We start from the raw sequence: 14,429 nt of genomic DNA, 5'->3' as shown, positions 1-14,429 counted from the left end.
GTGTCCAGACCAGGGAACGCTCATGCCTCGACACTTCACCTTTGGAATCCCCAGCCTTGACGGACGCCTGCCCAATGGCAGAATTGAAGGCACTTGGCTCGTGTGGGCGCGTCAGCCTTTAGCAGGCCCCGCAGGTTAGAGCCTGCCCTGCTCAGTGGTGCTCGAGGGAACTGAGAGTTTTTCCCTTTTGTTGTTCACCTCCTTAGTCTTTCACAGTCAGAAGGACTTGGTATTTCTCTGTCCTTCCTTCTCGTTACATGCACTCCAATTTTCACATTTTGATGCCTTAATCATTGTAGACTAACTGAGGTCGTGTGTGTGTGAGTGTGTGTGTGTGTGTGTGAGTGAATGTGTGCAGTAACACAACAGTGTGTGTGTGTGTGTGAGTGAATATGTGCAGTAACACAAAGGCACAGCACAAGTCTCGCAGCTGCAATTGCTCACAACGCCATGCTCACTGTGGCCCCAGTAACCTCGGAGGTGAGCACGTTGCATCTGGAAATGCAGCTCTGACTCTGAGGGCAAAGGGCCGTCCCCTTGCTGGCCTGATCTGCTGCATCTTTCGTAGCGTCCAGGACCTACAGTTTCAAGTGCTTTGGCACCTTCTCAGCACAGTGCGGAGGTGGGGAAGAGCTGAGCGTGTGTAACTGACCCTCCTCACCGGGTCATGCCAGGTCCCTTCACCTTCCCTCCTGCTGTCCCTGTGTCAGTCGTCATCCCAGGTGGGCGCCAGGACTTCTCTCAGAGCCTGGCTATCTCAGTGTACTTCCAGAAGGCACAGGGAGGCCACGTGCAGGGAGATGCCAGGTCCCTTGTGAGCCAGACCAAGCCCCTGTTGGTGGACATCCGCTGTCGTACGTGGGATGTCAGCAATGACCTTGCAGATCCCTCCATGGCACCTGGCCTCGTGATTAGGGTGAAGAGGGCGTAGAGAAGTGGGAGTGGCCTCGAGCTCTGGTGAGATTTGGAGCTTGTGGCTTATGCCTGTGTGAATGTGGGCTTCCTCAAACTACCCCCGAGTAAGACAGCTTCCCCACCTCCAGCAGTGTGAGATCAAGACCAGGTCTCTCCTAGGCTAGAGCAAGCCCAGAGGAAGTCTTGTGGGCTGGGCACACACACACAGAGGGACTTAAGGATGTCACCCTTTCACTGAGGCCCCAGGGAAACTCAGCCAAGGAAGTCTTTTATCCGCCATTACTGATGAGGAAACTACGGCCCAGAGAGGTTGAGGACCCTCCTCAGGGTCACACAGCCGGCTCACAGTCCACCCTTCAGATACATAGTGTGCTCCTGCCATCCTGAGCTGCTGCCCTGGCCTTGTGGGGAGGGAGCCTGCCCTGAGGAGACACCCTCCCCTGACTTCTCTGCCCGAACTTGGGCTCCACAAACTGAGCGGCTTCCTTCTTCAGCTGGCCCTGCGCTGACGGCTGTGTGTGCTTGCTCCCTGCCTGTGAGGCCCTCTGCAAGGCCTCCCCCTTCCCAGCAGCTCTGGGTACTCCGAGTTCTTTGCGGTTGTCGGTCGGTGGTTTCCTACCGCTCAGGAAAGGACCGGGCCCACCGCGGGCCTCACTTGTCCACAGTATCCTCCACCACAGACCGGCGTCCTTCCCTCTGTCCCCCACGCGGAGTATGTTCCCTGAGTGGCTCTTCATGGAAATTGCTTCTTTGTTCTTTGTGGGTGGGATCGAGTGGGCACGTGGGAGGGAAAACAATGGGTAATTCACGCCTCTTTTCTGACTCAGACACCAACCGCTGTCCTCTTTACACACGGGGCTCAGATGGTGCCACAGGGAGGCCAGAGCTCACGTGTAAGCCGGTGCTCTGCACACTGCCAGGTGGTGTGCACCTGCTGTCCTTGCCTGGGCTAAGGTGTCCCTGTCACCCTGAGAGTACGGTGTTCCTCGCCTACCTGGAACACCCCAGAATTCCAAGCAGCTCTGCTTCGGCTGGTGTCGGAGCAGAGCAGTCGTGCCGTGTGGACCTGGAGGCTGGGCTGTTCGTCCTGACCACCACGGACTGGGAGGTGAGAGAGACCTGCCTCCTAGGCCTGTTCCGGGACTGCAGTTGCCCGGCTATCAGTGGGCACTGGCTGTGAAGGTCGGATCAGAGACAGATTTTCTAAGCCTGCAGAAAAAAGCAGAGCTGAGGGGCGTGGCTGTCTCACCGCTGCTTTGTGACCACATCTGACCTTAGCGTCACGAGGTTGTCCTGATTCTTTGCCCACCCTGCCCGTGCCAGGTGGTTCAAAGAGGAGCCGTGGACTCCCCTCTCTCCTCTACAGCTTGGAGAGAGTGTCTCCCCACCAGGGCCTCATTTGCGGCAGTCAAATGGTCAAGGCAAAGGACGATGTGTAAGGTGAGTGTGCTCGCTCTTAGCCTCGGAAACACACCCAGATTTGCCTCCCCCTTTAGTTGGATTTTTGCCATGGGCACAGGAGAGAGAGGGAGAGAGAGAGAGAATGTGAGAAAGCACCTCCCAGGAGGTATGGCCACGCCACAATCTCTTCTCCATTTTCCTGTTAGGGTTTTTGGCACACGCACACAAGTGCCTGGTGTTTTGTAAGCCTCTGGGTCCGAGATTCGAATTGCAGAGTTGGCATGTGGGATCCAGCACCTTAGCCACCACACCACCTGCTGGCCCACATCTGCCCCCTCTTTTACAGAATGCTCCTGAGAAATATACCGAGCCCAGCAGCTTGATACTCGGGACTAGAAGTTATCTCAACTTCCTTGGCTAGAGCACCAGCAGGGGGTTGTTCAGCATCAGAGGAGGTTTGTCTCTGGAAGCATCTTAGCTGCGAGCCAAGGGCTACGTCTGATCCATAGGGCGTGGGGAGTAATTGGCCCTGCATGGGTCCAGCTTGGCCCTGGAAAGGGCCAGTGAGGACATGGAGTGCAGAGAAGCCGGGAAACCACCTATGAGCTGATTGACATCGTGGGAGTCCAGGAGGCCCCTGGGCCCCAGTATCCTTGTCTCTAGCAGACCCATTGGCAGATCACAGGGTCACTATGAGGATTAAACCAGACAGTCCCGTGATGCACTTCAGTGTCTGAGCCCTGGAAGGGGTCAGGTATGCGAGAATCACAACCCTGCGTTCGTGTTCTGTCCCATTGCCTTCGTTTGGTTCTCTCATTGGAACCTCATGCCAATGAAAAGTAGGCTTTGACTATCATCGATGAGGAAAGCAAGGCTCAGAGAGGTTTGGTGACACCCTTGAGGTCACACAGCTAGTGAGTGGCAGCATCTGGACTCCAGGGTGGGAGCTACAGCTGTGGGATCCACAGGCAGGGAAACCTGGACCCTCACCACCCCAGGCCCAGAGAAGACTCAGACAGCAGCGTGAGGGTTTGCAGCTCAGGCCCAGGGCAGCCCTTCTTTAATGTGATGGACAGAGGGGGAGGCGCTGGAGGGGAGGTCTGAGGCCTGGGAGGCAGTTACTTCAGTGTGGGGTTCACCACTTTTCCCATAAAGAGGGGACTGTGGGTGACATGGTCATAAATAATGATAACGAAGGGTTTGTTGAATGACACTTCGGGCGGTATAGACATGGGAATGGCCTCCAGCACTGTGGCTCCCGCAGCTTCGGTGCCTTTCTCATCGATGGTCAGCACCGCCCTGTGCACGGCCTGGAGCGGAGAGAAGCAGAGGAACGTTCTGAGGCGGTGCCGGCCCAAGCCCAGGCCCGAGCGGGGCAGATGGGGAGGCTTGTCTCTGAGGCTCATGGGGAGAGTCATCCTCCGGGACCTCCCTGCCCTGGGCACATCCTCCTGTAAGTGCCTGGGGGTCACTCAGACCTTTCTCCTGGCTCAGCCTGTGCCGAATTCGGCTGCTCCTCCTCGGGTACCCTAGCATTCACGTCCCTCCCTAACATTACACCCCACAGCCTCAGAAGGGAAGACCTCCTGCAGCGTCCCACGTCCCATGGATCTCTCCTTCTTGGGTCTGATTTAGCTCCCCGGGATGAGGATTGGATGGTGACCCTCCCAGGGAAGTCCACACAGCAGCCAGGCCCATTCTCAGGTGCCCGCATACGGGCCTGAATTAGTGGCGTTTTCTGGTGAAATTCAGACTCGGTGGTTTTCCAGTAATGCAAAAGACACAGGAGGTGGGGCCAGAATGTGCCCTGGGTGTCTGAGCCCAAGCCCCTCTCAGGGAACAGGCCCAACTATGACCCGAGGATGAGAAGGCCAGGGTAAAGGGGAGATCGAGGCTCACTGAGAGTCTCAGGGCAGGTCCCTACTTACCCCAGCACAGGCAGCCACCTCCCACCCAGGCTCCTGCCCACGTCCACCTTCGGGGATCAACGCAGTCCAGGTGGAGGGGCGCAGTCTGGGTCTTCCTTTCTGTCCTCGGCCCTTCCCTCGGCCTCATCCCTTCACTGCACCCTCTGTGACACCGGGGGACGAGGAGGTCTGGGCAACCTCACCTTGGAGAGCTTCAGGGGTGCATCCTCTGTGATCCCTGAGAGGTCAGCCTCGCTGCCAAAGACCTTGGTGATGCCCATGTCACTCAGGACTTCCTTCAGATCGTAGGTTCCAGAAATGGTGAACTTGGGGAACTGCAGATTGGCTGACCTGTCATGCAGGAAAGAACACAAGGTTCAGGGCAGGGCTGAGGCTCCCGTCCACACAGACCCGACTGGTCGGACCAGTGCACTGTACTCTGCTGTGTCTTACCCTTAGTGCTGGGTACCCACCCCTCACCACCACCCCAAGTCCAGATATTGTTCCTGGCTTTAGGTTCCTCTACTTCCAGCGTCCTCTGCAGCTGGTCTAGAGCGTATTAGCAGGAGCAGGTCATCTTCTCCTGGCAGCCTGTGCAATGCCAACTCCTCGGAGAAGGCCTCCAGGCAGATTGAGGGTGTGCTCATGGGAGCAAGTCTCATTCTCTCTGCACCAAGTGGTTCCCTCCGACCAGCCTGCCCCCTCCCCAGGACAATGGGGATCATGGTGACAGGTGCTGAAAGACATCCTTTCAGGGACAGCAGGAGGTGAGCACCCCAGGCTGATGCTCAGCTGTCCTTGTCCATGGGGAACAGCGAGGCCCAGGGGATGCGACATGGGTGAGTTGACTGGACTCAGTGCTCAGTGACCAGCCATGGTCACAGCCCTCTGGATTCTCTTCTCTAGCCTGGGTGTGGACCTCGGGAGGGGTGGGGCGGGCAGAGGGACAGACGTCCTCATCCAGGTAGTAGCTCCTCCCTGGAGGTGTTTCATGTTGCTGTACGTGGATCCTGTACTGTGGCCAGCAGTGGTGGGCACCCTGGCACGTGAGCAGGTCCACACTACTATGGAGCATGCTCAGGGAGGCTCCCCTGCTGGCCCGGACCCCACTCTGGGGACAGGGTGGAGACAAGGGCACATCTCAAATGCATCCTGGAGACTAGCTCTGGCCCGTCTTCCCTGGCCTGTCCTTGAAGGCGCCACCCCATCCCTCCAGGACACCGCGTCCTCCTCCACACTGCTCTGCTAGCCCTGGCCCCTGCTCATTCTTGGTTCTGCCGTAGGGGAGCTGGCGTGCCTGTTCCTGCCCGAGCACTGGGGCTTCGGACGGACAGTGTCTATGCTCCCGTCGTCTGAGCACTATCCCTCTTCCAGAGCCTGACAGCACTGCCGGGACTGAGCGCTGGCCTCCCTGTGGACCCTTAAGATCTGCACGAAGCTGTGACCTGATGGATGTGGGCGTGCCCTCTCCTGCCCTCTGGGCTGTCCCAGGGGCCTCAATCCCAACAGGAGCAGGATATAAACAGCTCCGGGGTCAGTGCCTGCACAGAGAAGTCACCTGGTGTGTCTATTTTCCAGGAACTTGGAGAGGATCTGCTTGTTCATCACACGCTCCATGTGCTGCATCTTGCCCTCGTCCGGCATGATGAAGAAGGCGGTGGCGTTGCCCACGTAGTCCATCAGCAGCACCCAGCTGGACAGCGTGTCGCAGTGCTGAATTTCGAACATGCCCAGGCGCTTCATCATGGGCACCTTCACTGTGGTGGCCTCATCCACGTGGAAGTCCCCCTCGGTGGTATGCTCAGCATCGAAGGGTTTCTGCCATTTGCCTGGAGAGAGTGAAGGTGGTGTCAGCCCCGGGTGGTGTAAGTGGTAGCAAGACGAAGCCCTGAGCCCTTCATGGGGAGTTCCTGCGTCACAGAGGCTGCGACACGCCATCCGGGCTCTGCAAGGATGGATTTTATGTTTATTTGAGGGCGACTTGGGAATTATAAAAGAGGATTTCTGGCAGTGATCACATTTGAAGCTGCCTTGTCTTGGGCTCCCTGTTCCTTATTAACTGGCAGGTGAGTGACATTCTACGGCATCATCCTTGTCCCTGTCCTGAGGCTCCTTCCTGGACCAACATGTGGCATACAGGTACCTGGGCCACCTCCCTCTCTGTCCTGGGAGTCAGAGTGGACAGGGGCCACGAGCCCAGTGTTCTCATTGAACAGGAGAGGGTGATGGGCCTAGAGAGGGGATGAGCCCTGCCTTGTGTCTTCCACTGTGGTGCCTCCTCCTGGGTCTCCCCTGTGCAGGCTGAGCCTAGAACCAGGAAGCCCCAGGCAGGAGGGCCAGCCCTGCCTACATCCCCTGCCCTGACCCAGCCTATTTCCACTGGGCTAGAAGCTGGCCTAGAATGCCCTGGGCCCCCACTGAGGTATGAAACTGAGCCACTTGGAGGCAGGAGGCAGCTGAGGTATAAGTCAGTGGGTCACCCACTGAGCGCCACACCTAGGCCACATTTTTTGTACCTTGTTCAATCCTTCCCAGACCTCATGGCAAGGGCATTAGTTTGTTCATGGTAAGATAAAAAGGTGATAAACCAAAGAGTGAAAATGGGTGCTTCTTTGTTAAAAGCTAGCAAGAGAGGACCAGTGGATGGTGTAATGGTTATGTGGCTGGACTCCCACGTAGTTGACCGCGGTTCACGTCCCGGACCCGGTGGCTTAAAACTCACGTCGGGCGCATGTGCATGCGTGCCCAAGATCCCTAGAGGAGAATGGAGAAGGGATTGCGGTGTGGCCATCCCCCTGGGGGGTGATTTCTCACTTTCTGTCTCTATGTCTCTCTCTGTCTGGCGAGTGCACGTGCCCTATAGCAAAAATAATAATAATAATAATAATAATAATAATAATAAATAACCTCTCCAAAACAAACAAACAAACAAAAAACTCATGCTGGGCGCATGTGCACGCATGCCCAAAATCCTGAGAGGAGAGTGGAGGCGAAAGGACTGTGGCATGGCCATCCCCCCTGTGGGGAGTGATTTCTTGCTTTTTGCTTTTCTGTCTCTCTCTGTCTCCCTGGCTACCACACACATCCTGCAGCAAAAATCTCTTACAAAAAAAGAAGAAAAAAAAAAGCTGAATTTGAACTGGAGAAGGGATTGCGGTGTGGCCATCCCCCTGGGGGGTGATTTCTCACTTTCTGTCTCTATGTCTCTCTCTGTCTGGCGAGTGCACGTGCCCTATAGCAAAAATAATAATAATAATAATAATAATAATAATAATAAATAACCTCTCCAAAACAAACAAACAAACAAAAAACTCATGCTGGGCGCATGTGCACGCATGCCCAAAATCCTGAGAGGAGAATGGAGGCGAAAGGACTGTGGCATGGCCATCCCCCCTGTGGGGAGTGATTTCTTGCTTTTTGCTTTTCTGTCTCTCTCTGTCTCCCTGGCTACCACACACATCCTGCAGCAAAAATCTCTTACAAAAAAAGAAGAAAAAAAAAAGCTGAATTTGAACTCAGGTCTTTCAGGCTGCTAAGTTTCTATAACACTAGGGTTGTCCAAAGGATGTTCCTTCCAAAACAGTCCCCTTCATACGGTCGGCTACCATGTGTTTTCCCATAGTTTGGGAAAGACTACATATTCTAGTCCCCTTCCTGGCAGGGATTTGCAAAGCACTTTAGGATAATAAACCACAGTCCCGAAACTCATGCAGAGAAACTGATGATGTTGACCGTTTAATCGATTAGTGGCCAAAGTCATTCCATGGAGAATTTTGTGTCATTTGTGTGTGGAGACTTGAAGAACCCATGTCGACATGTCCCTAGCCCATAATCCACTGCAAAGGGAACTTAAAGAACTGACCATTTGAACATATTTTGGGGTTGTTTCCAAAAACTGGTTGTGTGGCCTCACCTTTAAAGAAAATGTAATTCACCAGAGCAAGCACCGCATCTTCGTTCAGCTCTTTGACCAAATCCACGATCTTTCCTTGGGTTCCCTTCTCCACATACTTGTTGATCTGTTCTTTGGCACTTTCGGTGTCCTTGAAGTTGACGGAGAAGGCTTCTGAGTGGTACAGCTTCTTGGCGTCCTCCATGAACTTATCCACGAGCTTCATACTGTTGTTGATGAACAGGCCGTTGCCGGTGGTCAGCTGGAGCTGGTTGTCGGGCCTGTTCAGGGTCTCGAGGAGATTGTGGAAGCCTCTGTGGACATCGGCCTCGGCTTTCTCTGTGAGGTTGAAATCCAGGCCCTCTAGGATCTGGGTGTGAGTGTCTGCCTTGGTCCCCAGGGAGAGCATGGCAAAGGCCGTCGCGATGCCCACTGGGGAGAAGAAGATGTTGGTGGTGTTGGACTTCTGGGCCACCTCCTGGTACAGGCGCAGGGCGAAGTTGGACAGGTGCGGAGCGATCCTGTGGCAGCTTAAGTGATCGTGTTCATTGCCGGAAGCGTCTGTCTCCTGGGCAGCGTCTCCGTGGGAGTCCTCAGCCAAGAAGCCAGGGACCAGGCAGCACAGGCCTGCCAGTAGCAGGAGGCCCCATTGGATAGAGGACGGCATTGTCCTGCAAGAGAGGGGAGGGGGGGCGCCCAACCCGGTCAGAGGGCATGGCGACTCCCACTGATCATGACTGACACCACCGTGAAATCAGTCATGGTTTATGACTTCTGTAGGTTGAATATTCCTCATTCAAAATGCCAGGGACCAGAAGAGTTTCAGATTTCAGACTTTTTCAGATTTTAGAATATTTGCATACCCACAATGTGGTATCTTAGGGATGGAACCCAGGTCTAAACATGAAATGATTTACATTTCCTATATACCTGTACACATAGCCTGAAGGGAATTTCGTACAGTATTTGCGAACTCAGAGTTTTGACGGCGACCTGTCACATGTGGTGAGGTGTGGCATTTTGGATTACAGATTTTTGAATTAGGGGTGCTCAACTTGCACTAAGTGCCTGACCGCTGCCAACCATTTTCCCACACCTTCATAACTGATGGCAACAGGGCTAGGCTGCCCACCATGTCCCAAGGACTGCTCTGAGCACTCACAGGTCGGGGCTCCTCCTGTTCTCGTCGCAGTCCTGGGGAGGCGTAATATTGCTGTTTTCCCAGAGAGGTTAATTCACCCACCCAGAATCACTGAGCAAGTGAAGTAGCCGGACCAGAATGACACCTGCGTCCTGAGTCCACTTACATAGGCAACGATCCCGACGTGTAAGTGCCACAGTCCGCGTTTTGCAAAAGAGGAACTTGGGGCGCAGGAAGAATAATGGACTCACTAATGATTACCTGGGAATTGAGCCAGATCCCAGGTCTGTAGAAGCCAAAAAAAGATGCTTTTTTGTTGCTCTCTTCAAGGTAAAGCCTCTCTTTAAGCCGGAGCAGCCCCAGAAGGGCTCGCATCCAACCTGTTACTTAATGGTGAGGGGTCTGCTGTGCAGAGGAAGCACCATGCACAATGGCGCACAGCTGGGACACAGTGGAGCTGCGACCAACTCCCTGGGAACAAGTCACAAGGAGCCTCAGCCCCTGGTGGCTTTTCCCGAGGGAGAGGGCTGTCCCCGCAGTGTTCCCAGCCACTGCTCACCTGGCATCTTGGTCACCAGCTGAGTCCCAGGTCTGGGCTCTCACACAACTGGGGTGTTAGAGACACATGTCTTTCCTTTAATGCAGGGTGTGTGTGTGTGTGTGTGTGTGTGTGTGTGTGTGTGTGTGTGTGTGAAGGGGACTGCAAGAAGTGAAAAAGCATCTTTTTGGGCTTCAACAGACCTAGGTTCTAATCCAGGCTCTGTCATTTACCAAAGTAAGTCCAAATTTCTTCAGCATTCATTTCACTTATCTTGAAGTGAGGTTCCTGGGAGAATTTAGTGCAATAAGTCTAGACCCCAAATTGTACCTCAGAGAGGTCTGAGAGAGCCCCTCATATGAGAGAGAGCTGCTAGGTGCTGCAGACTCAAAGGAGCTAGGCTGGGGTGAGACATCAGGGAATGGGGAGGACTGTGGCTAACCTAGGCATAGCCTAGAAATGGATGGAGTCAGTCACCCACAGCAACACGGAGCCTCTCCCATTCCCAGAGCGCACTCTACTCTGTATATCCTCAGGGCCATGCCCCTGCAGCCCCTGAGCTCTGTCTGTTCTGTCTGCAGATGGGGAAACTGAACTGTGGCCTGTAGCCACATAGCTATTAGTCCCATAACTAAAATCATCGTCTTCATAAAATACAAAGAGAAAGGTGTCCTTGAATTAGGGATAGGAAAACCTGAGGGGGACAAGTTAAAAGCAAGAAAGGTTGAGCTCCATCAGCCCCCTGGACTTTAAAAAGTTTGTTTCCAGGGTTTCATTTGAAATGATCACCTTGTAAGCTAAAAAATGTGATTGAATGTATTTTTAAAAATGTAAAAAAAAATTAAATTAAAAAAATGTTTGTTTCCAATGGAATGACGGAATGAAACACAAAGCCTTCTGCAGGTGCTCAGCCTCTAGGTGCTGGGGATGGAGCAGACCACACGATGTTTGTTTTCTGTCATTGCCCTAAGGGCTTCCTTCTGGACAATTCCAGATCCCTTATTTGCTCTACTTCTCAAATGGCTTTTTGTGTGGTCCTTCATGGATTATGGAAATTTCCAGTATTTGCAGGGCTCAGTGAGCAGGCAGGAGGGGAGCCTCCACAGGGCAGGGACAGTAAATAAGTAGAGTGGCCTTGGGGCCTGAGGCTGTGGCATCTAGCCCAGATAGGGCCATACTATCCTCTGGACCTTGGGTGGGCATGCTCTCGACCTGGAATCCCACTCTCCCCAGCAGTACAAAGTGGGATGAGACCTAAATACCGTTCTCTGTGCACTAGCACTGGGTCCTTAACCAGAGGGTATCCGGGTTTGAGGAACAAACAGACCGAGAAGTCCCCTGGGGAGGAATGGGGTGAGGTCCCTCCCCCCTGGGGCCTGTGAGCTGGAGTGGGGGGGGCCACAGAGGAGCTGTGGGGGGGGCCGAGCACATTCCCCAACCCCCTCTACGCATGGTGGGGGGGCGCAGGTGGTCACAATGCCTACTCTGGTTTCTTCCTTTTGCAGGGAAGAGTCTCAGGCCCAGAGAGGGTCGGCACCTTGCCACAGTTACCCGCGAGTCAGTGGCAAAGGTAGAACCTTGGTTTCCCGCCACTCTGACAGACAACACGTACTCAGGTGTCAGACCCTGTGAATGTCAGAGCTGGGGCCCAGCTTTGGTCCCAGCAATGTGCTGCCCCCCAATCTGTTTCCTTATAACTCAGGGCCAGAGACCTGCTCTCCACCTGCTCCTTCACTGAAGCAGCAGCCTAGGCCCTCAAAGCCTAGTGCTTGGGAGGGAGGCTGGAGAAGAGAGGTGGATGGTGGTGTACTCGGAGCAGGGACACAGAGGCCTGGCTTTCATCCAGAAGAACGGACATCTCACAGGGACAGTTTAGGAAACTGGGACCCGCAGGAACCGTCTTTGTGAGCAGGGAGAAGGAAATGAGCCACTCCTCTTGCCAAGTCTACACCATTTCTACCCAGGAGCATAAATGAGGGAGGAGCCAAGAGCCATCTGGCAGGGCCCAGGATGCAACTATGGCATAAGGTCAAATAAGCAATGAGATGTCACCTAATCCTAGTCAGAATGACTAAGATTAAAAAAATAAAGAATGATAAGTGCTGACAAGACTGTGAGAAAGGAGAACTCTCCTACACTGCTGGTGGGGATGTCATTGGTCCAGTCACTGTGGAGAACAATATGGAGGCTCCTCAAAGACCTGCAAATAGAAAGACCATGCAATCCAGCAATTCTTCTCCTGGGTATCTACCCAAAGGATAGAAATACACTCAGTTGGAAAAACACTTGCACATCCATTTTTAGAGCAGATATTCACAGTTTCTAAGGCATAGACTCAACTCAAATGTCCAAGAACAGATGAATGGATTGAAAAAGTATGGTACACATACACTATGGAATACTATTCAGCCATAAAAGAACAAGACCCTGGCATTTGATAGAAAGTGGACAAATATGGAAGCAAGCTAACATGCTAAGCAAAGCAAGCCAGACTATGAAAGAGAGGCATTGTATGTCCCCACTTAACAAATACCAAATGTCTGTGCTCTAAGGCAGAAACCGGAAGATGCAAAAGCAGGGAGACCAACTGTAGATACTAGAGACAGTGTGGGAGGAGGATGGGAAATGAGGGGGTAGAAGGGAATCAAAGGGAAAAAGAACATTTAATGGACACAAAAATGGAAAATTACCTATTGATGATAATATGTATAGTAATATCTTTGAATTGACTGATACAGTGTTTTTATACTGAAAAAAATTTGTTTTGTATGCTATAAAGGTAGAGAGTTATTGAATATAAAATAAAATAAAATAAAATAAAATAAAATAAAATAAAATAAAATAAAATAAAACATAAAAAGGAAAAAAAATAAAGCCTAGTTAAGACCCAGCCCTGTCACTTACTTGGGGCAAATGACTTCACCTCGTTGAGCCTCGGCTTCCTGTCTGCAGAGTGAAGAAAGAATCCTCTACAGGACAGAGGAGCAGGATGGTGGGTGGGAGGGCGCTGACCTCCCCAGGAGCCCTCCCCACACCTGCAGCATGTTGAACTGGTGCCCGAGAGCTGGCAGAGGTCTTTCTGGCCAGTTGTCCTTCTCAGGACAGAGACAGGGTTTCTACTCAACAATGTCTGACAGATTTTACATCCAACCCTCCCTGTACTGGTTGATCGCCCATAGCTAAACCCTCTGCTGAGCAAACAGCAGTGTCAGAATCCCCATCTTTGCCACTGTGAGTTCCACACACTGGGCGCTTTAAAGTGCTCTCACTGACTCTCCCCTCAAAGCACACACTAGGACATGGAAATCATCCTTAGCCCCACCGTATAGGTGAAAAAAATTGAGTCCCGAAGAGGTTACTTACTTAAAACCACAGAGCTAGTTGCTTACAGAACTGGGCTTTAGCTCTGGGCTTCCACCCCACAACCTGGCCCTTACCCTCCCATGTGTTCAAAGTCAAAGCCTGAAGATGAAATGGGAAACCTCAGAACTGCCCATTCCAGAAGGTCAGCATCACTTGTAGCTCCGAGGCTCTGAGGCCAGATTGCTTGTGTCTAGCCTGCCATTAGCTGTATGACCTTTAACAAGCGTCCTCACCTCTCTAAGCCTCAGTTTCCTGTGTATGATAAGGGCCCGGCTTCTCCAGGAGCTATTCTGCAGGTTAAATATGCACGGGAGCACCTGGCTCGCAGCAAGCTCTTGGGGAGCATCTGTGGTTCTCGATACTCCTGTGGGTCTTCCGGAGGATCCTCTGGGATTCCAGCCACCGTGGCCTCAGCCCTCTTTCTAGCCCCATCTCTGAAACCCAGCCAGAAAAATCAAACCCTTCCAATATTGCAGAGATAAAGGTTGGATGTTTGGATGAGGGTGGAGTGAGGTGGAAGAGGACAAAGTGTATCTGTGTTTTGTCCAAGAGGACAGAGAAGTTGTGCAACTGGCCAAATCACCAAGCACTGAGAGGCCTCAAGGCCACACCCGGCTTCCTGTTCCTCAGCCAGTCTGCAGTAGGGCTGCGTCAGGAGTATAGGGTCTGGGACCAGGTGCCTGAGTTTGAATCTTAGATGCTGTGTGACTTGGAGCAAGTTAGTAACCTCTCTGTCTCCCATTTCCCCACCTGTAAAATGGGAATGACCACAGTAGCCACCTTTGCTGGCTGTCAGCCTACTGTGCTAGTATGTACCCTGAGCTTTGGAGTGGCCTGGTCCAGTGCGACTACCCAGGAAGCCCAGCTGGAACCCATGAGGGTGTCCCTTACAGTGGTTTTCAGTCCTTAGCCCCAAAGACCCACTGAGCATAGGGAGGCCTATCTTGAGACCTCTGAGACTGGGGCCCGGCTTGGTTGGCTCCACTCCTGAGCGCACAGAAGCAGATGGAGCGTGGGCACCTGGTCCCACACTGCCCCCTCTGGGCCTTAACTTCATCTGCAGAAGAGAGGAAAGATTCGCTCACAAGCAGCAGGCAGGTGATGGGCTTACACAGACCGCGGCAGGAAAGCCCTCGCTGGACACAGGAGCTGTGTAGACAGACCATGGCTTTCTCAGTGTTGCCGTGGCTCTGTCTTGGCTCCTGCTCCATCCTGGGGTCCCAGGACCATGGAGCCAGACACCCTCTTCCACTTGTGCTTACAAGGCCCATT

The 14,429-nt window shown here is 53.1% G+C and overlaps 1 protein-coding gene across 2 annotated transcripts in view; it reads right to left on the bottom strand.

Annotated features, from left to right (window-relative positions):
• Positions 1 to 3,340: 3,340 nt before the first annotated feature.
• The window catches only part of SERPINA1 (serpin family A member 1), a 12,041-nt gene continuing 952 nt past the window's right edge, over positions 3,341 to 14,429 (bottom strand). The window contains exons 1-5 of one of the 2 annotated variants that reach the window (XM_027767097.1): positions 12,699 to 12,745; positions 8,137 to 8,786; positions 5,782 to 6,052; positions 4,427 to 4,574; positions 3,341 to 3,626 (exon numbers count right to left, since the gene is read on the bottom strand). In XM_027767097.1, coding sequence (XP_027622898.1) covers positions 3,435 to 3,626; positions 4,427 to 4,574; positions 5,782 to 6,052; positions 8,137 to 8,782 — 1,257 coding nt within the window. In that variant the 5' untranslated portion in view covers positions 8,783 to 8,786; positions 12,699 to 12,745 and the 3' untranslated portion in view covers positions 3,341 to 3,434. Of the gene's footprint in view, positions 3,627 to 4,426; positions 4,575 to 5,781; positions 6,053 to 8,136; positions 8,787 to 12,698; positions 12,746 to 14,429 lie in introns of those variants that run through there. The other variant, XM_006165380.3, reaches the window with a different exon arrangement.

The sequence above is a fragment of the Tupaia chinensis genome, unplaced genomic scaffold, assembly GCF_000334495.1.
Source record: "Tupaia chinensis unplaced genomic scaffold, TupChi_1.0 Scaffold143913_1, whole genome shotgun sequence".
In the NCBI taxonomy this organism is placed as follows: domain Eukaryota; kingdom Metazoa; phylum Chordata; class Mammalia; order Scandentia; family Tupaiidae; genus Tupaia; species Tupaia belangeri.
This window is presented reverse-complemented; position numbering and strand designations above follow the sequence as displayed.